Source organism: Dermacentor andersoni, chromosome 1 (genome assembly GCF_023375885.2).
Source record: "Dermacentor andersoni chromosome 1, qqDerAnde1_hic_scaffold, whole genome shotgun sequence".
Classification (NCBI taxonomy): Eukaryota; Metazoa; Arthropoda; class Arachnida; order Ixodida; family Ixodidae; genus Dermacentor; species Dermacentor andersoni.
Window position 1 is genome coordinate 358,933,052 of NC_092814.1, and position 24,146 is coordinate 358,957,197.

At 45.9% G+C, this 24,146-nt stretch overlaps 1 protein-coding gene across 1 annotated transcript in view; it reads right to left on the reverse strand.

Annotated features, from left to right (window-relative positions):
• cm (AP-3 complex subunit carmine) overlaps positions 1–24,146 on the reverse strand; it is a 90,855-nt gene that overhangs the window by 22,631 nt on the left and 44,078 nt on the right. Inside the window, exon 8 of the mRNA XM_050166921.3 lies at positions 6,139–6,244. Coding sequence (XP_050022878.1) covers positions 6,139–6,244 — 106 coding nt within the window. The remainder of the gene's footprint in view (positions 1–6,138; positions 6,245–24,146) is intronic.

Consider the following 24,146-nt stretch of genomic DNA (forward strand, 5'->3'; position numbering starts at 1 on the left):
CATGTTATGAGCATGGTTGAGGGCTGCTGGATTAATTAGACTTTGCTAGTTTCAATTCTGAGGAGCCACTGGCGACATAAAAAAGCAGAAACATAGCACTCACTGCTGCAGTCGGCGGCAGAATAACACGTGCCCATGCAGAGGGAGTCAAAATTATTGAACAGCGTGCAATAAGGCGTCCAAAACTTCAGTTACGCCTATATTGGTCACCTATCCAGCAAGCGGCGGTGCTACGAGGCATTCCAAGTCAGTACATGATTTGCATTAAATATCTATGAAATTCTTGCCTGTTTGAGTCTTTGCCACCACTTTTGAACAGAAGAAAGGTGACACCAAGAAAATTTATTGCAGATCACCCTGCCTCTTCCTAAAAAATATCATTTAGAGCTTGCTTCTGTTGTTTCATTTACAGAGAGTTACAAGAATTTTGCTTGGTTACAATTAACAAAAGCTTTTTTTGCATTATCCAAATATAAAACCAACCAATTTAAAGGTTGTTGTTTCATTTAAGTGTGTATTCTGTTCAAGTGCAATTTCCATTTAGCGAGATTCTACAGTGTATTAGTTTTCAAGTTTCAAATCAGTTCCCAATACAATTAAATGTCACATGTCATAGCAGCCACAATAGACAAAAATGGGCCCAACAGAAGCTAACCTGGATAGCCAAACAAAAGTGCAGTGTTAGGAGCAATTTAATTTGACTTGATTATGATTACTAGATTTTGTAGGCGTATGGATTTCTAAGGCCAAAGAGCACAGCCTACCTTTACACGCACAACCTTTACATATGAAAGTACTAAATATAAGATGTTCCTCACCAATATTACATTGCAAAAAAAATATGCTCATAACAAATATCATGGTTCTCCTCATGGCAGGTGGCAGGGAGAATGCCCACCGCTGCTATGGTTCACCGCCCAACTTTAATAGCATGCCCAGAGCAACTCCATGCCTAGCAGGCTATGCATGCCTCCCCTGGCCTGCACTGCATCCACGCATACTTGTTCTGGCAACACTGAAAGGAGACTGAACAGGCGGCCTCATGGCATCAGAGAACATGGACTACAGTGTGGCACTCGAAAGACATGACCATCGTTAATGGAAACTAGTGCCGAAGGTAATGCTATTGTCTACTGAAGGCACAGGAAACCAGTCGTGATGGCCATATTTTTTACATCTGTCATCTCACATTTTTAGTTTGAAAATTTTCACCCTTTCACCCCACTACAGCAGCACAATATCGCGAAGCTGAGTAAGGCTAACAACAAGTTGCATGGTAGTTGTCTGTCGACATCGCACCACGGGGACTTTGTTGTGCTTGTTGGTTTTTTTGAGCCATGTCAAACAAGAGAAGTCATCTCTACTGTCCTTCTTTCCCTCAAAAGTGACTGAAAGAGTCAAGTAACATCAAATAGCCACAGGTATTTGTGAGCAGTTGTGATTGACACTTTACAGAGCCAAGACTGTATCAGCCTTCAGGCCTGCCTGGCAGAGCAAGGATGCGCAATGTCCAGAAAAGTGACGATGCCAACAAACATGCACCAACAAAGCCTGGCTTCGCTACTACCCGTAGCTTGTTAACGGCAGCATCAAAGGTGGAATGTTTTGCAAGCCCTGAGTAAAGTACAACAAGAGGCCCTTCAACAGTTCAGTGTGGAATGAAGTGCCACGTAAATGGATTTGGCTTGAAAACATCAGGTAGCACGAAGCATGCAACTGACGCTAGGACTGTCACACTCAACAGACACAACAAAGTGGCTATGTCACCTCTGGAGACCCTGCAGTGCTTAGCTTCCTGTCATGCCATGAAGCAAGCATTTTCAAGCAGGTACTACATTTGTAAGCACAGGATAGCGCTCGCAACTGACCTTGGCGGCTTGGGTGGGTTCGAACTTTACGTAAAGGCATAAACGTCGGCTGGAATAAATTTTACAAGTTGTAGCCAGAGGTCCATGCAATAGATGGCAGCCTGACTCAAGTGTGACAGAGGAGAAGATCCTGCATGGAGTTCAACACAGTGAGCAATATTATCTTATGTTCAACAAGACGACTGACTGCACCACTGTAAAACAGCTGATTATTCGATTATTCCCTGCAGGTGTATTTTCGATTGATGCTGAGAAGCATCAATCCACAGCTGAGTGATGAAAAAGCTGGTATCACTCAATTTCATGAACAAAACATTGCAAGTTCCAGTGAAGATTTCATTGCAAAAAAAAGCCTAGCCTATGAGGCCCTTCGTGGCATGAGAGCAGACAGCACACCTAGCATGACATGAAAGAAAGGGGGAGCAGTCAAATGCTAACTGAGAAGTTGAAAGATGCGACACCAACCCAAAGCCGGGCTGTGGGCATTGACTGAGCTCGACCTGGCAGTGAACGAAGCTGCAAAGGCAGTTACATACGTAAGCAAACTCAAGGATTTGTCACAGCACCTCTACAGCTCCTATGCGTCAAGCTTAGTTCGTGCAGCTGAGTTGGGCACAGTGCAGAAAATATTCCACCCAAAGTGAGGTGAAGGAAAAATTACTGGACCATCTGACACACACACACGCTGGCTTATCGTTGGATGTTCTTGTGCCACTGTCTGAAATAATCTGCCAGCCAACACAGTAAATCTGTCGCAAGACGCTGATGAGCGGGGTGATAATTAAGGTGGCTGGGCTGCTAAAGTTTATCTAAAATTAGAAATTTGTTGGGACACTTTTGATGATGTACAGTGTCATCCCATCCATTTTAGAGGCTGTCCAAAGTACTTCAAATTCACTGCATGTTAATGTTTTGCAGGATACAATAAAATCGACAGTCGGCATACTGGTACAGAAAGACCTTCAGATACAAGTTAAGGGCTTTTAGGTAAGCAACAACATCCTACCATCAATCACGCAATAATTTGATGAGTCGATGCAGGCAACAAGAAAGGCTTTTGTTGAGAAAATTCTCAGCAACCTGAAGGACAAGTTTCAAGGCGAGCCAACTCTGGAAAAGTTTGCTATTTTGTTTGCCAGGGAGAGCTAATAGAAGATGGTGGATGGCAATGTCATTGCAGTTTCTGGTGTTTTGGAAATGCTCTGTCCTATGCTGGGAAAGCCGTAAACCCAAATGTGCCGGAAGAGTGGGTGGGCTTCTTCAACTTTGTGCTTGAGTCTGAGAAGCTCCAGAAGCTGACACAATCAGATTTTCTGCTCTGTGTGGCAACTGACACCAAGGAACTTTATCCTCTTGTTGCACATGTGGCTGGTGCTGCATCTTGTGCTCCCAACACATACAGCCGACTGTGAGAGAGATTTCTCTGCACTGAAGCTTGTCAAAATGCATCTGAGGAACTGCCTGAAAGAAGAGTCATTGGACTGCCTCGTCCACGGAGCACGTGAAGGACCTAATGTCAAGGGCTTTCCTTTTGACAAAGCGGTAGAGAAGTGGGCCAAGCTCAAGAACAGAAGGCTCAGGGAAAACTGGCTGTGGTTGCAGAGTTAAATGAATTGAAAACGCAAAATTGTTGAATTGCAGCAATTATCACCATTATCACCATGGCACCTTCATTTTCATACCTTGCCTCAATCATTCTTCAACCCATATAGCAACTAGGCAAGTGAGCATATTGTTTTTGTCACCTAGCACACTGGCTAGACAATTTCTGGAAGGGCAAATCCCTATGAAAGGATCGTGGTCACATGGGACATTTCCGTCATGAAAACAGCACTGATATTCAAGAAAGCATCTACACTTTAGTTCTTTCTTTCTTAAATTCCAGCATATGGACACATCACTACCACAGTCGAATGCACTACATTACCAACTGTTACAGCAACAATAGCTCCTATTAATAGCTGAAAAGTGGAATACAGTCAACGACCAATTTTTTAGACATGCCCGATGATTCGGATGCCTTCACAACACCGATATACCCCATAGTGCCAATGTATAAGGACGTTTGAAATTTCGGACACTGAACCACTTCGCCATCCGATTTTCTAGACTTTTTGCCACAACCACAGGTCCAAAATGGCATTATTTGAAGTCACCACCACCACCATTTGGTGGTTTCACTGTCTCGAGCCAGCACATTCGCACACCGATCTGCTGGCAGCCATAGCCGCAGCAGCAATACTAGGCCTAGCTGGTTCAATGTCCACTGCCAAGCTTCCTGCTGTTCGGTGTCATGTTTTTCACTGAAAGAATTCGCCACTGTCAGCAATGGCACAGACTGTCATCTTCAGCAATGGCTTCAAAGCATGGAAAGCATGACAAGGATGAAGTGTTGCATAATGTTGCTCCTGAAAAGTCAGTTTCGCAGCAATTCAGCCGGTGTTACGCAGTCACGCATAGGCAGTGCATTGCAGTGAAGCATACCAACAGCAGAAAGGGGCCACTGTCACTGAACACGGTATGTCTTCCTTAATTATGCACGTTGGCACCCACCATCTCTTGTCTCAGTTCGAGCATCAATACGCATGGTAAGTGTACTGGCAGGCCTTTAGAGCTATTATGAATGTGCCTCTGGTGAGGTTTGAGCCCTTGGGGGGCAGTCAAAAATATGCATTCATTTTTTCAGACTGCCTTCTTTTTCTGTCTCTCTCTCTCTCTCTCTGTCTGTGAGTGCGCGTGCGCGCGTGCGTGTGTGTGTGTGTGTGTGTGTGTGTGTTTATGGCTCCTACGGAGTGCAAAATATCAGACACTAACTGTAAATATTTGCTTGTTTTGTTTGCCAAAAATGCAATAGTTCTTAAGAAACATCATAGAGAACAAAATTTTAATAACCATATTAAAATGCCATCACGCATAGACATTTTGAAGAATACTGTCCCGTGGAACCCCGGTTATACATCCTCTGATTTTGTGACATCCCTGGTTTTACGACAGATTGGTCCCGGCAAACTCCCCATAGAAATCATGCATTAAAAACCTCAATTATACAATGCTAGATTATACACGTCCAGTCTTGTATGACTACACGCACAAAATTCCAAACCCAACGGCAGACGCACGAGAAGCACCACCAGCTACTGGCAGCTGCCTCTTGGTGCCCTGCCATCCGACAGCAAGGGAAAAGTACTCCTTCATATGCGGAAATCTCTGACTGGATTCCGGGTTCCCTTCTAGCCTCTTATATCCTTCCCTCACATTCACTGCCCTCTCACCATTTGTTTCCCTTCCTCCTCTTCATGTCACTTAAACGCCACTCTCCTTCGTCCCTTCGTCGCCACCTCATTGCATTTTCTCTCTCGGTGTTTTCTCTCAGCAGTGACTGATCTCGTCACCAGACACGTTCGTGTACACAGCCAAAACGTTTTTGACGCTATGCCAAGCTTTGTACAGTGCCAAGAGCGCTGTCGGCCATATACTCCATCACGTCCATTGCCAAGTCTCGCAAAAGTGAAACAATCTGCGAAAGTGATCACCCAAGACAACCACCCTAGTGCAATGGAAAGCGTGAAAACATGTGCGAAGATCAAAACAATTAGCCGCACAGATCAGCCCAGAAGCGCATGTTTACGGATGCAGTTCAGAGCTTTGTTTAAGCGTGAGCCCACAAGACCTCTCACGCATCTGTCGTTGGGTTTCCAGTTTTGCACTGATCATCATATCATGCCGACACTGCTGGCTGCCTGCCACCTTGGACAGGGAAGACTCCACAGATGCTGCCATGCTTGTGCCTACATTCATGGATGCACTGCACAGAATCGATGACATTGGAAGATTCCTCTGTGCAGGCAACACCGCCGTAGGTGAGCTCCTTAAGGACGTTGCTGTGCTTGAAAGACAGCTCTTGCTACGTGGCTCAAACAAAGTCTAAGAAATTGACTGATCTTTTAAGTCTATAGATCAGAAAAGAATGTTTTAGCATGCTGGTGGATGTGGATTGCAGTCCACAGTATGCTAAATCTCACAGTACGCGGTATGCTAAAAAAACGGTTGGGGTTTCAAAACCCAGAGTCCTGCAGAGTATTATAGCTGATAGCTGAAGCTCCTTGCAACGCGCGAAACTGTGTATTATAGACACAATTTTTGTTGGTCGGTTATACGATACCCGGGATATACGTTTTCGTATGGTTCCTAGAAAGTCGTATAATCATGGTTACACTGTACTTCCTAAATAAATAATAATAAATAAATAAATAATAACAAATGAACATACAGTTTTTCCCATTGTCTGCTTGGGTCCAATACTAATGTCGAGTCGGCCACCGCCTGCTTCCCGGAAGCTGATCTGGTGTCGTACGTACACTGGAACAGCCACCACACTGCACAGAAAATGCACACAGATGGATCATGAGATTTATTTGCATCAGGCACCTGATGCATATCACCATGGTTCATTATTTTTCAACTACCTCCATAGAGCATCTGTCACCCATAATCAATGGATGCAGGGAGCCCATATTAAAGCCTACGGCACCATGTCATAGGCAGCTAGAAAACTATAGCGTTCATTTCTACGTAGTCGTTCCCACTTGCACTTGACAATTCTTAAGCTGTGTCTAAAACCAACAATGTACTGTCATTGCCAACAGCCATGGCCAGCCAGGATGGAAAAGCATCAAAACTTCAAGAAGCGCAACCAAGAGAACTAACAACACAAGTGTTTCCTGCAAAAACTACAATATGTACCAATGATACACCACACTGTGGAAGTACTTTGTCCAATGGCACGTCAAATACGAGGGTTGACTTGATTTTTCATAGCTCAAAGAGCTACGTATAATTTTAGTTTTTGAACAGCTTTGCACTGACAATATGTGAAACATTACATGTATTCTGAATTCCTGACTTGTTCTTTCTTCCGAGATACAGATGTAGTAAAATCTCGTTAACTCGAGCTCTGATATCTCAAAATATCAATCAAGTCAAAAGTTTCTTCTGGCTGTGGTGTCAACCCATGTGTGCTCCTCCCCTCATCTCGAAGAAAAGTTTGCACGCCGGACTTTGGATATCTCGAAATTTTGACTTCAAAAATACCAGGAAAAAGGCAATGGGGCAGCGTCGGCAGCGTTGCTTGAACTTGCTTTTCACCCAGCAGTAGCTCGTTAGCCAAACGCCGCGCCAGGCTGTGATACCTACTTATCCTTCCCCCTTCTTTCTATCCTTGCTTGTGTGTACTTGCTCGGCTGATCGCTGACACTTTGTTCTGGCCTCCACAGCAACGAGGAGCTGGGATTCAGCCTTTTTTCCCCCCCTCTTATTTAGGACATTGTCAGTGATGCATCAATGTGGTCACAGCACATTAATCGTGAACTTGATCAAGACGAACAGCACTTTTGAGCAGGTGCAATCAGACAGTGCACTGTGCCCAAAAGAATGCTGCACCCACAGCATTTCAGCGAGATCCAACTTCATAAAGACGCTCACTTAATACTTGCATGACGGTGAGGCATAAATAGTGAGTCACTCATAGGCATCTGCTGAGGGCATGACAACTGCGCTCTTCTGCAGTTCAGTTTTGCTTACTGAAGTGAAACTGTCTGGAATACATTATAATGCAGAAAGTAGCAGAGCCAGCTTCTTTAGATGTCTGGAACCAGTTATGCTCGGATAAGTGGCTTCAAATTTTAGCAGAAACAGTGCAAAATAACAGGACGTGAAAGGGGGACAGACAATGGCACTGTTTGTCAAAAACGTCATTGTCTGTCCCTTTCTTACATCCCATTATTTTGCACTGTTTCTGCTCAAGTCATGAGCCAACCAGCCCAAATGCATACGTTTCTGGCTTCAAACATTGCAGTAGGATCAATCGTCTCGACTCTGTGCCAAGCATGCTGTCTTGATGCAGTGCCACCAACACCGTTGCCCGTGGACGCTGACGTGTCTGGTGCCAATGCACGCAAAAGTGACCAAGGATATTACTGGTGTCATTTAGGGAGGGCTCCTTATGGTCTATGCACAGCCAGCAGGCTTCTATATTTGTGATTTCACTTATCTCAGAACTCCACTTATCTTGAAAATGTTTCAGCTATATACAGCTTCAAGTTAACTGAGATTTACTATGACTTTTTGTCAAGTAATCTAGAGTTTCAGAGTCACGTTGAAGCAAGAAGCAGATGAAGCACTCAGCTCCCTATTCCTGTGCTCTTCATTATGCCAGCATTGTGGCAGCAAGTGTTCGTGGTCATCGAGTGAGATCTGTTCATATTTACCTGCACACTTACTAATTTAGTTAGTAAGCAAATATTTACTGCTATTTATGTGGCCGAGAAAACTATGCACCTTCATGTAGTTGTCTAATACTTTTCTGCCAACAAGATTAATCTTTTTTCCAACTGCCCCATAATTCAGATCTTTTTTAGAGCCCTTCCATGCAAGCAAAATCCGTGGGCAGCTGTACTTATCTGCATAGAAGACCAAATTTCAGTATAACAAGATTTCAGTAGAACTAAATAAAGGGCCAATTTTACCGACTTCATTATATTGAAGTTTAACTGTGTTGCCAAAAGCCACCAACACAAAATGCACTTTTCCAGAGTGAAGAGCTGAGCCCTTTGAATGGTTGCAACGAGCATACAAAAGGCAATGAAGAAAGGTCGTGGCACCAAGACACCAGATTTTTAGATTCCAAAGAATTTTACTTTACTTTAACCAGAAATTGTAATGCACAGAAGCCTTAGTACAGGAGGAGTATGAATATGAAGTTTAAATACTCCAACTTTGAAGAGAGATTTTGAAGGAAATAAGGCAAAAGTTTACTGCCACTGGCTTCTTCTAAAGCAGTAGGATAAAACGAACTACACCTTTTGTGTAGTAGTACAGTCAATCTTGGATATATCAAACTCGAAGGGGATCACATAATAGTTTGCTATATTGATAATTCGAAATAAAATATGCCTGTCTGAAACTTATCTGAAGACTCCACACATATCAGACTGTTTCCCGAAATCAAGAAAAATGGGAATTTACCAATTTGTTTCTTCAAGGCCATATCGTGAGAACAACAGGTTACTTTTTTTCCCCAATCGAGCGTCACAAACCAGATACTGGTTGAGATACTGATCACAATGCTAATTCTGAAAGCCCACAGCACCCTGCCACAAGACCATGATGTGCCTCAGGCATGTCTATGCTTGTTGCAAGTTTTTATTCAAAATAGGGTAGATATTGATGCAGCACAGAAGCAAACTAGCCTGTATGGATATGCACTGTGCCACCATAAGTGCACTTGTACTGCAAATTGCAGGTGAACGTGCCCGGCCCCGTGTCTGTCACAATATGCCATTTAAATGGCCAATCATAATATGAAGGAAACGACTAGGCCAAGCCCAGGTGCTGTTATTCAAAAGTGACTTTCAGCTTGCAGAACATTACAGTCCACACCCACTCACGTGTAAAACTGTGAGCACAGGCAAAAAGTTTTCATTTTTCCAGAGGAGGGGGGGGGGGGGGGTGCAACCAGCTTTCTGAACCCCACTCATATATATTACCTTTAATAACAGTTGCACTAGAAGAAACTTCGTGTGATCACGAAGAATTGTTCACTGAAGCGACAGCCTTATGTGAGTATCTACAAGACCTCATAGTAGGAGACGGTTCAATTATATTGACACTCCAGGGAAACTTTTGCTGTCGTCGTCACCGTGATGTTCCATATGAAGGCCAAAAGTAGGGGTGTGCGAATATTCGTAAAGGTTGAATATTATTGAATATTATATTTTTAATATTTGTTTTCGATTCGAAAAATAGATATTCGAAAATGAACGAATATTCTAATCAAATTGACTTTATTTATGGTTGTGCAGGTGCAAACACGGTTCTTAGCAATTGTTTCTATCTGATTTAAGACTATTAGGGCAATTTGTGCTGAATTTTGAAACGATTTCTAGCTGGTAGCAAAATTTCGCCTGTAAAGCACGCTTAGCCACTCGACTTCTATAGTTTGCAGAAAAGCCAGCCTCTCAGTAGCAAGGGGGCATGGATTTGCCGTCACGCTTATTTGGCGGCTATGCAAACTGGCTCCTGTCGGAGCGCAACAAGATGAATGCCCTAATCAGAAGAGTCTTCAAGGTTGCCCTCGGCCTTCCCGTCCGAACGCACACAGAAGACCTCCTCAACTTGGGAATCTACAACACGTTCAAAGAAATTGTTGAAGCCCAAGGGTTTTCTTAGTTTGTCAGACTCTCTGGTACCCCAGCGAGCCAAGCCATACTTGGCATGCCGGGACGTAACCCTACGGTCGTCGGTCCCAATGCTGTGAAGCTGCCCAAAGACGTAAGATCCAAGATTTCCATACACTGGATACCATGCTATATGCATCCGACCTACAACGAAGGATGAAGACGAGCCAGGGGTAAAGCTCTGCTTGCCAGTGCCCGCTTGGACAAGTATCGAACATGCTTCGTAGACGCTGCTTCATACACTCAAGAAGAAGCCTTCACCTCAGTCGTCATCGAATGTGATTCCAAAGTACTCAGCTGCGCTACCATCCGCACTTCTAGCTCCAGAGTTGCAGAGCGGGTTGCAATTGCTCTTGCATTGACGGACGGTGTACATGACACGATTTATTCAGACTCCAAGGCCGCTATCAGGGACTTCTAGATGGGAATGGTGGCTCCCCAGGCCCTATATATCATCCAAAATGCTAAAGACCTCAAACATCACTCCCTGGCCTGGTTCCCTGCGCACCTTGGAACCATTGAGCGTGCCTCGCTCAACCCCAACGAGGAGGCACACTCGGCTGCACAAGGTTTGACTGACCGTGCACCGAGTAATGTGACCTCTCCTGGGCAACCCGAGCCTCTCTGCTCGTATAACGAGATCTGCAAGCATAATTATCTCTCAAGAAGACTTCTGCCTTTGCCGCACTCCTTGCTGTGCAGGGCCCAGGCAGTCACTCTCAGACTTCTACGATCAAGCACTTACCCGATCCCTGCGGCACTGTACACAATGTACCCCGAACAGTTCCCAAGCCCGGACTGCCCCCTGTGTGGTGGCTATGCGGACTTCGAGCAAGTCCTGTGGGGCTGCGCCTCTGCCAGTCCCCCTTTCACCCAAGAGGAAATGATGAAGCTTATCAAGCCCCAGGACCAGACCTCTCAAATCCTGGCAGACAAGAGGGCCCGCGAGAGGGCCGTCAGGTTTGACCTGATGGTCTCCGAGTGGGCCCCTAGCCAGGTGACATTGAGTTTACTCGCATCTATTGTGGACCGAATGAAGTTGTTTCACTCACTCACTCACTCACCAATTCTGAGCTTATTGCTTGACAGCAAGTGCAATGCATGACGACTGGCACAGGGTCAAATTCTTCCGAGTAAACCAGCGTTTGATGCGGTACAATAACGCATAGGCTGGCGAGGTCAGCTAGTGGGAATTACTAAGTTTTCCAAGTTAACATGAGCCCAATACACAAGGTTTTAGTATAACGGCTTAATAGTCTAGTTTTTTAACATTCACAATGCAATTGCAAAGTTCAACATAACAAATTAACGCAGCTTGCTAATAAATGCATGTGCACATCATTTTTCGATATTCGATTCAATATTTGAAGCTAAGTACAGTCAAACCCGGCTATATCGAACTCGCAAAAAAACGCCTATCAGTTCGATATAGAGCATAATTCGATATAAGCCTGCTAAATAATTGGATGTCATAAAAGCACATCCCATTTATAAAATCTCTTTATTGACGAAACTAGCTTAGTTTCGCATAAATTAGTCCTGCATTTTCTTCTGCTTGGGCAATTTCGCTGCCTGCGACGCACGCACTTCCCCACGTTGTCTAGGAGTCCGAGCAGCTGAGGCCGCAACCTTCCGCATTCGCGCAGAAGCACCGGACTAATGCGAGTGCACCAATCACTTCGGAGGATGTGGGCAAAGAACCGTAGTTGCTTTCCTCAACGTGCCTACTTTCATTTGTGCTCGGTACGATGTCGACGATGTAGCCTTCATTTCGGGATCTACCGTCGTCGCGACACCATCATCTGCACTCACAAACTCGTCCACCTTTGATTCGAATGTCCCGGAAATTTTGACAGCTCGCTCCAAACTTCGGCAACACCGGCAACGGCTTCGTCGCATTCATCAGAATTTACAGTCATCACCGAGCACGCGGAAACCGGCACGTATGAAGAACGCCTCGTACACGGCCGTGCGTACGCGTCGGGCGCCATGGGCACCGGGTTGCGAGTCTGGCCACTTTAGCCCCAATCGTGCTGAGAGTGCTCCTCGGAATCTTGCACGCTGCGGGGATATCGCGTTCGACGCAATTTATGATTTCGATCTTCACGACGAAAGGCGAATTCTGCCGTTTCATCACGGCAACACTGCGGGAGAAGGCCCACAAGGCGCAAACACGATAAACCAGAGAAGCAGCCAGACAACTCGCACTTTCGCCATCTTGCCCGAAGAGCGCACAAGAGCCTCTGATTGGCTGTCTGAGCAAGCTCTGTAGGCGGGCCAGGATCATTTTTTGCTGGGGAGTGTCGATAGATAGTGATCTAAAGAAAGGAAGGACGCTTGATTCTGCAAGCCGTGAGGGAGCACGGCGAAGCGTCGTCAGGGGAGAGGGAGCGGGAAGTGAAAGATGATAGAGAAAGAGGGAGGATAATAGACTTCACTATGCGCGACAGGGGGAGTGTCGACGGCTCGCCCGAACAGCCCGAGGCAGCGCGGTCACGGTAGGGAGAGCGGTTGGATGGAGCCGCGCCGCCGGGTTTCCCCGCTACCGCCAGGGAAAGCCAACTTCTGGGGGCACTTTTCCGCCGCTTGACGTTCGATATATCGGGAGTCACTGCAATATTTGTTCGGTGTAAGCGTAATTTTTGCTATATATACTCATTGTAACTATACCGTGACCAGAAATTGTTCGATATATAGAACAATTCGATGTAAACGGGTTCGATATAGTCGGGTTCGACTGTATTTGTATTCGATTCGTATTGGAAAATTTTTATATTTCCATACGCCTATCTAAAAGTCATATGATTGAGTGACCCATACACTGTGGGTGCAAGAAAAAGCACATAACAGTGAGCCGAAAAGGATCGCAGCTTGACGGGCATTATCCCCCTCCAGCATTCAATATTTGGGTTAATTGGAGGTCATGTGATCAAACGCATGCTTGAGAAGGCGAGCGCGCGTCTTCTCCTCTAGCCCTGCCATAGCTGCGAATGACTGTGTGTGGCTGACACTTACGCAGCCCGCGTGCCATATCTAATTGCTGGTAATCATTGGTGGATGCAATGATAAAGGGCAAGCAGGGATGGCTACTAACTTCATGTGCACTGTCTTCCTTCCCGGCCCGTCTTTTTGTCTAGTTGCAGATCACGTAGTCTAAATTAAGAGACAGAGGTAATTGGAGATCACTGACTGAGGCCATCCTATGTTGAGCATAAAAATAATAGACAAATGATGAATCTCATTTTTGGAGTTGCGGTGAGTCAAGCAGTTGTGTGAATCATTCATCCCCGCTGCCGGCATTTTTCATAATGCCAGTGTAGTGACCATGAGTGTCCGTGGTCATCCAGTGATACATTTAAAGGTTTTAAAGTTTGAGTAAAGGCGCAAGGACAGCAGAGGGGGCACAAGAGAGAACAGAGCGATAACTTCCAACAGTTTATTTTGTTTTCAGAAAGCATAGCAAGTTATATAGCCACACACTAACACACCAACCAATTATACCAACAAACCCAATCCTACACCCTTCTTAATTTAAAGGTTTACATGGTCCGTGCACTACACTATGCTTATTATTTTAATTAATAAGTGAATGTTTACTGCCATCTATATGGCAGAAATAATGAATATATAAACTGGTGTCCCGATTTTTTGTCCCGATTTTGACAAGCCTTACATGGGACCAGGCCATTTGATCAAATTTTTCCAACTACGAGTATGAAATCCATCAAACCACCACGATTGAGGCCTCCTCTCGCCATCTAGCAGCGACATGCGAAAGTACGCTGCCCGTGAAAATTTGTTGTTGAGCACGATCGGAATCGGAGCACCAAACACGATTGCTTCTTGGTTGGATTTTTCAAAATATTGGCTGTTAAGTTGAGGGTGCAGCCCTTACACAGGTACAGCCTTAGACAGATTTATACGGTAACATTCTTCCTTCATGTAGTTGTCTTATACTTCATTATCAAACTGCTTCACCTTTCCAGCAAAACTGCAGCCTTTCTTTTAGAGCTGTTTGAAGGTGACAGTGACAAGGAACAAAGCGACGAGTCTAGCAGCGACGGCGATATTGAATGAGCTCTGCACGTTCAGATTCAATAAATGCTGTTTGCATTTTGTGAATGCTGTCCTCGCTTTTTTTGTTCGGCCTTCATTCGAGGTAATACATATATATATATATATTTTTTTTGGCTTCTGACTTTAGGGGGTCGGCCTAGATTCAAGTAAATACGGTAGGTGCTGCTGCGCATGACTGCTATTGATTCTGACTTCGAGTGAATTCGGCTTGGCTTCATTTCAGTTGCTGAGCGAATTATATATACAGTTAAACCCGACTATATCGAACCTGTTTACATCGATATATTCTTTATATCGAACAATTTCTGAACACGGTATAGTTACAATAGGTATGCGTAGTCAAGTATATAAGTATATATAGTATCTATAAGTATATATAGCAAAAGTTACACTTACATCGAACAAAAATAGCAGCGACTCCCGATATATCGAACATCAAGTGGCGGAAAAGTGCCCCCAGAAGTTGGCTTTCCCTTGCAGCAGTGGGGAAACCTGGCGGCATGGCTCCATCAAATTGCTCTCCCTACCGTGATCGCGCTGCATTGAGCGAATGAATGAATGAATGTGTGTGGTTTAGTGGCGCAAGGGCCAGATATGGTCAAAGAGCGCCAAGATAGTGTTAGTGATTTCGCGGTGTTATGATGAGTTCTGTGACGAAGATGTGACTTGGCTGTAAAGTGGCCTAAAAATAGTCGCTGTAAAGTGCGTAAAATCTACGTGCTATAAAATTATGGTGATGACTAATGACGCATACTATGAACATTAAAATCCATCGTAGAAGAATGATGCAAAATATAAAATATATAAGATGGTAAAATTACTTGGAGCACTGCTGCCTCGCCAGAGCCCTTGAAACACAAGGGCCTAGAGGCATGTGCTATACCTAAGAGCTATCACAGCGGCATCCTCTGAAGAGAGGACCCGCTACGAACATGTGGGGCTAAGAACATGCAGGACAACATCTTTCAGGAAACTTAGGACTGCGTTGGTGTCAAATAAAGGTTCTGGGACGAGTAGCATTACGGGATGTAGGGGGATGTGCTGGCGGGATGCTAGGGAAAAATGTTTCCTTCTTTCAGTTTCGGCTGCCCGACACTCCAGGAGGACGTGGAGGACGGTCAGCCTCTCCCCGCATCTACCGCAGATTGGAGGATCATTTTCAGTGAGTAAGAAGTTATGCGTGCCAAATGTGTGTCCTATTCTGAGACGACAGAATAGGACATCTGTACGGCGTGATTTTGTATTCGAGGGCCAGAATCCTAAGTGTGGTTTTATCAGGTGGAGCTTATTATTCGTTTCCGCGTCCCACATGTGTTGCCAGTGATCTCGCAGCCTCCTTCGCAAGAAAGGCCTCAGATCTGTGACAGGCACCTGAGCGGTAGGGTTAAAGGGCCCCTGAAACGGTTCGGACAAATTTTGTTGACGCGTAGGGTACAGCTTAAGTAGGACATTTGCACCACAATTTAAGTGAAGCGTTACGTATTAATGGAGCTACAAGCGATTAGAAGTTACCCTCCTCCCTAGCCATGCTTTTCCTCCTCAACTCGTTCGCCGAGCGAGCGGGACTAAGCTCCGCCTTCACTGGTTCTGCGTCGCGATGCGACGTCACATCGTCCACTTCCGGTTGTTTTGGAGCTCGCCCCCGCCCGCGCGAGACCTCTCCGCTTGCCGCTTGGCCGTCGACCCCAAGCGGAGCTATTGAAGCAGCGTGCGTTGCGAGCAATCTGTCGTAGCGCCGACCGTGTCTGGCATTCCGGTAACCACAGGCAAGCTGGGTGTTTCGGCAGATGGCTGTAGGCATAAACTCAAGCTGATGAAGGAACTTTAGCGTAGACGTACGTGAGCGGCCTGATCGGTCTGCATGGTCCAGCCACTTGTTGGCGCAGAGCTTAACCACCCAAACAAAGAGCTAATATTGCTCTAACCAAGTGGAAAACATTTTAAACATCTACAAAAACAACGTGTTGATGATTACACTCCTGCGAAAAATTTACCCCACCAGCAAAGAAGAATACGTTTTGTTACTGCTACTGTGTGTGGTTGAGCTCTATGCCACCAGGTGGCTGCACTGTGCAGACCATTCACATTTGCGCTTCTGCTCACCCGACAGTCAAGCGGCCAGGCCCTGTCCCCTTGCGCTTGCGTCTGCCCTAATACCGGACTCGCGAAACGCTATTGCGTTAGTAATCTTCCGGTGTAAAGTGACGGCCACAAACGCGCAAATCCTGGCGCCGATCGGATAGCGGCAGTCCGATGCGCAGCAGCCAGTTCGCTCGTACGCTGCCTTGCAGAGGGACGTGATGTCACAGCTTGACATATTGCCAGTCGCTACTTTTGCAGTCCACAAGGCAACATAGTCGAATCATAGTGCTCGCGAAAAGACCGAGACCGACTCTGACCGCGGAGCTCTCTTCAAAACTGGGTACGTTGTATACAAGCAGACGACCATTGCTATTTGCCGGAAGTGCTTGGGTGTACTGAAAAATTGTCCTTGTGCATTCTCTTTATGTTACTTTCTTTTTATAAAAACAAATTAACTAACATTCCAACTATTACGAAGATCATTTGTTTACCATAAAGTTGGAAAAATTATCGATCACGCGCCCTGATCAGCCAATCGGAAAGCTCCCCCCACTGACGTCATATGGGTGATTTCGGTCATATGGATAGGGGCGGCTTAAAATTCCGCCGAGCAGTGCGCTGCGATCGGCAGCGATGTGCATTTTTAAAACCTTATAATAAATTACACGCTTCACGCGGAGCACTTAGATGTGTCAATTAATGATCAGAAGGACCTACTCTAACGACTCAGTACGTTTGTAGAAAATCGTCAAAAGCGTTTCAGGGTCCCTTTAACAGCTTGCGATGCGATTGACGTGGCCATCTCGTCCGCCAGAACGTTACCCTCAATGCTCCTATGGCCAGGCACCCAGCATATAACGATACGCTGGTTAGATCTGTACGCTATACACAAGACGGAATATAGTTCATTAAGTACTGGATTTTTGTGTGTATAGAGCGACATCAGGGCCTTCACGACACTTAGGGAGTCTGCATATATCGCTGACTTTTGGAGTTTTTATTTTCTTATATGCTACACAGCAGACAGTAATGCGTAGGCCTCGGCCGTAAATATACTTGTTTCCGGATGTAGTACATCGGATTCTGAGAAGGATGGGCCGACGGCAGCATACGACACCCCGGCATTAGACTTCGAAGCGTCTGTGTAGAACTCGGCGCTGGAGTGCTTGTGCTGGAGTTCTAGGAAATGAGTTCGTATTTCGATCTCTGGTGTGTGTTTTGTTACTTCTAAAAAGGATATGTCACATTCTATGACCTGCCACTCCCAAGGCGGTAACAACTTGGTTGGATGCATTAGGCGAAGCTCGAGGAGTGGGACATGTATCTCATCACTAAACTCCCTCACTCGAAGCGAGAAAGGCTTTCTTACAGAAGGACGATTATGGAATAGTGTAGTGCAGGTCATATCGTTAACAGTGTTAAAACATGGATGTTTATTATTGGAGTGCACTTTAAGGAAATATGTGAAGCTGATGTAAGATCTCTGTAGATGGAGGGACCATTCATTTGATTCCACGTATAAGCTTTCAATCGGGCTTGTTCTGAAAGTGCCAGTGGCTAACCGGATACCTAGATGGTGAACAGGATCTAGCATCTTTAGCGCGCTTGGGGCGGCAGAGTTATATACTACAGCACCATAATCCAATCGAGACCAAATTAGGTTCTTGTATAGGTTCATTAAACACTTCCTGTCACTACCCCATGTAGTCTGGGATAGAAGTTTCATTAAGTTCATCATTTTTAGACATATTTCTTTCAGATATTTAATGTGTGGAATGAAAGTGAGTCTGTAGTCAAGTATAATACCCAGGAATTTGTGCTCTTTGTTGACAGGTATTTGGTGTCCACACAGTTCTAAGGAAGGATCCGGAAACAGGCCTCTCTTTCTTGTAAAAAGAACACAAGAGCTTTTGTGGGGGTTGATCTTAAATCCGTTTTTGTCTGCCCACTTGGAAATCTTGTTCAGGCCCTGCTGCACCTGTCTCTCGCATACTGAGAGGTTACAGGATTTGAAGCCGATTTGAATGTCGTCCACGTAGACAGAATAAAGAATGGCAGGTGGTAGCGAAGCACAAAGCGTGTTCATCTTCACGATGAAGAGCGTACAGCTCAGCACGCCTCCCTGTGGTACACCTGTTTCTTGCGTGAAAGGTCGCGACAATACGTTGCCGATTTTCACTCGGAAGATGCGATTCAACAAATAGCTTTCAATTATTTTCAGCATATTGCCACAGATGCCCATTTCCGACAAGTCTCGCAAGATGCCGTAGCGCCATGTTGTGTCATATGCCTTCTCCATGTCAAGGAATATTGACATGAAAAACTGCTTATGTACAAATGCGTCCCGAATATATCCTTCAATGCGTACAAGGTGATCTGTTGTCGACCGGCCTTCTCTGAAGCCACACCGATAGGCGTTGAGCGAGTCGTCGACACCCCCCTGCAAAAAATGATCCTGGCCCACCCGCAGCGCTTGCTCAGACAGCCAATCAGAGGCTCTTGTGCCCTCGTTGTGCAAGATGGCACAAGTGCGAGTTCTCTCGCTGCTTTTCGGGTTCATTGTGTTTGCACCTTGTGGGCCTTCTCCCGCACTGTTGCTGTGATGAAGCGGCAGAATTCGCCTTTCCCCATGAAGCTCGAAATCGTAAATCGATCGAATGCGGTGAGAAATCGGATGCCTCGCAGTGTGCAAGATTCCAAGGATCACTCTCAGCACAATCTTGAAGAATAAGGGGGAGATTAGGGCTAAAGCGGACAAACTCGCGACCCAGTGCTTGTGGCGCCCAACATGTACCCACGGCCGTGTACAAGTGGTTCATCTGAAATTGCTTCAGACGTGCCGGCTTCCGCGTGCCCAGTGATGACTGTAAATTCTGATGAGTGCGACGAAGCCGCTGCTGGTGTTGCTGAAGTTTGGACCGAGCTGTCAGAATTTCCGGAAGCCGCTGACGAATAGACGGTCGATGAGGTTGTGAGTGAAGATGATGGGATCGCGACCATGGGAGAGCCCAAAAACAAAGACTACATTGCCGACATCGTACCGAGCACAAGCGAAAGTGGGAACAATGAGGAAAGCAACGACGGTCCTTTGCCCACGTCGTCCGAGGTGATTGGTGCACTCGCACTAGTCTGGGGCTTCTGCGCGAATGTGGAAGGTTGGGGCCTCAGCTGCTCCGACTCCTTAGACAATTTGGAGAAGTGCGTGCGTCGCAGGCAGCAAAACTGCCCAAGCAGGAGAAAATACAGGACTATTTCATGCAAAACTAAGCTGTTTCATCAATAAAGTAATTTTATAAATGGTGTGTGCTTTTATGACATCAAATTCTTTAGCAGGCTTATATCGAATTATGCTCTATATCGAACTGGTAGGCGTTTTTTGCGAGTTCGATGTAGCCGGGTTAGACTGTACAGTCGAATCACATTAATTCGCACAACCTTAATTTGAACTTCCGGTTGATTTGAACTGACGCTGTGGTCCTGACAAAGTTATGTGTATCCCAATGGGCGAAAACATCCGCTAATTCAATTTCTCAAGCATTTGCAATGGTTCATTCAAACATACTGCGCTCCAGCAATGCTCTCAGCTGTGCGCCAAATCACGTGGCGGCGCCCCCGATCAGCATTGCTCTGACCTCGCCATAGAGGAAAAGCTTAGGAGACCCCCTTGAATGCCCCGCGCGAGGTTCCGTATAAGGTCCAAGGGCGATAACACCGTCGCCACATGCCCTACGCTGTATGTGCGAGTTTCAAAGCGTGTGAGAGAAGCTGATGATCACGGCTCGATCTCACTCACGCGAAAGAGATGGAGCAGGGAGGAAGCGCGCCGTCTACCATCGTGTACAAGGCACCCAACGTTGCGAGCATGGTTGCAAGGCACCGGGGGGGGGGAAGGTTCTACTCCGGCTGCAACTGCACATGTGGCGGCTGTGCACGGTTGCGTGGTTGTATCTTGAGAGCAATCTGCATTGGTGGTAGAGTCTTGGTGTGTCGGTGGCTCGTAACTTTGTGCGTGCTGTGTTCTCGGTGCTCACTTTTCGTTGAAGTGATAGACAGCATGAATGTCGCTTCGCTCACTGCTGCTGCCGCATTTTTTCACGCCAGCGTTTTGACAGCGTGTTTCCGCGGTCATCGAGTGAGGTGTGTTCATGTTTGCTTGTGCACGCGTGACACCATGCTTGTTAATTTAGTTAGTATGGCTATGTTTACAAGTTTATACGGCCGATAAGACTACTATCCTTGCTTCGTATAGCTGTCCACTAATTTTCTATTGCAATCGATGCTTTGCCTTTCGAGCGAAACTGCGACTTTGTTTTTCAGATAGATGAGTCTAAACCGAGACATACCGATGGAAACGTTGTTGGAGACAGTGGGCCACATCTGATTCTGTACAACAAGACGGACCCTGAACACAAGGACGTGAAGGCAACAGCCAGTACAGTCGACTCTCGTTACAACGAACCCTGATAATCCGACAAAATATGTCCATTTTATCCGAAGTTCGTAATATCCGTGATGCCTCGCTTCCGAAACTTTTGTCGCAATGTCTAAGAACTTTATCGCAAAGAGTGAGTGACGAACATTCAAAGTAAAAAACAAACAAAAAAGTCGTAGTTTCGCCCGAAAGGTGAAGCATCGATTGGGATAGAAAATTAAGCAAGATAAGCGCAGCAGCAGCAGCTGGCAAATTGACCTTTGTGCTGTCTCTCGCTTCAACGTGAACTAAATGTCTAAAGCACAGCACATACGAAGCTACCAGCACTGGGTGCACTTTGTCCACATCTTAGATCGCTTTCAAGATACGGCGCCCGCACAGTGCCGTTAACAGCAGCCACCGGAGTAGAACCTCCCCCCTTTCCCTCGCCTTCCCCCGTGCCTCGCGTGTGAAAGAGCGCGCTTCTGCCCCCCTTTCCTCCCACCCTCGCGCGCAAGATTTTGAGCCATGATCATCGGCTGACCCTCGCAAGTCTGTTGCCAGCCCGTGTTGACACGGCAAAAGTCCGTTTTATACGCCTGATTTTGACAAAAATTGCTGCTAATTTCATCTGCTGTAGCCGATAGTCCGTTGTAGCCCAGTCCGTTAAAAGAGAACTTCATTGCATTCATAAAATAGGTAGAACAAACTAAGGCTCAACTATAGTCCGTTATATCCGAAAGTCTGTTGCACATGGGTCCGTTGTGACGAGCATAGACTGTAACCTCATTCTCCTTATCTTTTGCACGTGGCGACGCCGCAACAGAAGGGAGCACACCAACATGATTATGATCAGTGGCGACGACTTCCGTCATCTTCATAAGACATGGTGCGTTAAGAATGCCGGATGAAGAACGTAAATGCAGGGCCAATCTGTCAGCAGACGATGGAAAAAGCACGCGAGCATGCAGAGGGAAGTAGCGGCGGAGGCCCAGCCCGGCCTCGGCAACTCCACCATGGCAGTCTTAGGTGGCAGTAAGAGGGCTTAGGTGGCAGAGGTAATTAATGCTATCCCTCAAGCTGGCAGGAAAGCAAATACGCTTCCCTCCCACCCTTCCTCGCAACTGCACACCCCTCGCCTCGCCTCTCAACTCCCTCACCTTCGATGGTCTCCGTGCGCGCCTGACTCCGCACTGGCCCTGCGCCAGCATAGCTCACTCCCTGAAGTTTCATTTTCTGTGTTATCAAGAACGTTGGCCGACACGGGCAGTTTCATGGCTCTCATTCACTGTGTGCGCCGCAATATTTCACGACTCGCACCGTTCGTTCATTGTGCTATGGCGCACAAGTACTTCAAAAACAAGTCCTCCTTTTAATTCGAACAAATTTTCGGGTCCCTTCGAGGTTGAATTATATAGATTTGACTGTATTTATGACCTCTGCATGCAAGTGGCGATGTTTCCATCTCTACTAAATGTAAATTATTAGAACAGTTTTTTTATTCTCATGAGTCATTAGCATTGCCTACTGCAAACAGAAGCAATACTGAGCCACATATCATTCTCATGCATTTCATATGCCATTGAGAAAAGACTCTGCCGAAAGGGTCACTGAAGTCTGGAGGTTTTTTCAGGGTCAAAAAGCCCATAAAGCAATTCGAAGTGAGGTGATTATACAGCAACATATTCATTCTGCAGGTGTAGGGTATCCATACCATTAGGATTAATTCTTAGTTGGCTACCTCCTCCTCTTTTAGCACTATAATAAACTTTGTCCTCTGTACATATTTAAATATATTGTGCAAGTGGATGGTGTTAACAGCGGAAAATTTTTTAAAATGTTGGAATGAAAAGAAATACAGATGAGGTAGCCACTGCTGGTGCTTCTAATGCACTTGTCCTCCTATTGTCAGGATATGCAGAAATAAAGTGAAAGTATGACTTAAAGGCCCCCACCACGTCCCCACCAACAATGATGCAGTAAGCGTTCAGCCACAATCAAATTTTAAACACAGTAGAACCTCACTGATGTATTCTCGTTCCGTACGTTTTCTTAACGCCAATGTTCACAATCAAGAACAAAAAAAAAATTTACCAATAGAGTTACGCGCATTTTTCACTAGTTGATATGTTCCCAGGAAACACGATTTTTCGGAACCAACGTTCAATACGTTGCAAAACTGCGATTGTATGATACATTTTCCGGCCACTAGCTCCCATCTAAACAAAAAAATGCGCAAGGCACACGCAATCGAGAATAGTATATAGCCAGCAGACTCACATGAAAACGATGGAGTGCAGTTTCTTATTCCGGTACCAGCAAATCTCCACCCACGTCGCCACACTCCGCATTCACAGCTATCGCCACCAATCCTATTGCGATAAGCATCTTCACCTCTGTGTTTTACATTTCATGGTGTGTAGTGCCATTCTTAGCGTACTGCACACCTTTAGTAGGCGATACAGTCGCCGACTGATTTTTTGGACTCCGAAAATTCGGACATGCTCGATTATTTGGTCTGCTTCACGGCACCACCATTCTCCCCATAAACCATAATGTATAACTGCCGAAAGTTCAGACACCTTGCAACCACGATCACTTTTGTGAGAGTTTATATAACTTGGCACCAGAAGCAGAGCAACAGCGCTCCACGAATGCAGCATTTCTCCAGCGCACACTGTCACCCGTACACGCGAATGGGTCCGGTGCCAAGCGTGAAAGTGATCGTATCTCATATTCCCTGTAAGCAATCGACCGAGATTGCGGCCCCTTGATGCAAATCTACGTCCGGCGCCGAATCCACATGCAATGCCTGTCGAGTGGCACCAAAACCAGTGTTCTTGAATCAAGAAATGCGTATTCCCGGATGACCACTCAATCACAGCCTGATGCATGCCACTCAATGCTGCAACTGCCCATCTTAAGCTCCATAAACAATTCCACACTGGTGGATTGTGGATTACCTTGCTTTAGCCACATTTTCCTCACCGAGGCACACATTATGCACTGCACTAGGTAAGCAAAATCGTCGTCACATGTCGGTAGCAACATGCGTGCCGGTTCAAATGGGTGATCAACAAACACAATGGAGGCCATGACATGCTTTCAGCGCAATCGCTTCTGGCGCTTGGTTGTTTTTGTAAGCAAAAATGGCAGCGCCCACGCAAGTGTAATGCGGTGGTACTTTGCCCAATTTTAGTGCAGAGCAACCGGATTTGAGCACATTTTGGAGCCTACTAGTCTTGCCCGAGTAGGTAATATGCCGGGTTACATTCTGGCAAATTTCGTTGATGCAGGATGGTAGTACAGCGACATTTCATTGTCGAGAGGTATGAAATGTGTTGAATCTTATGGGTGTTTGCCGGGAATACGAAAATATTTTGTTGTGAGAATTTTGTAGTCGCAGGATTTCTATTTTTTTTCACGCTTTTCGCACTTCGTCAGCGGTCCGAGCAACACTCCGCACATCTTATC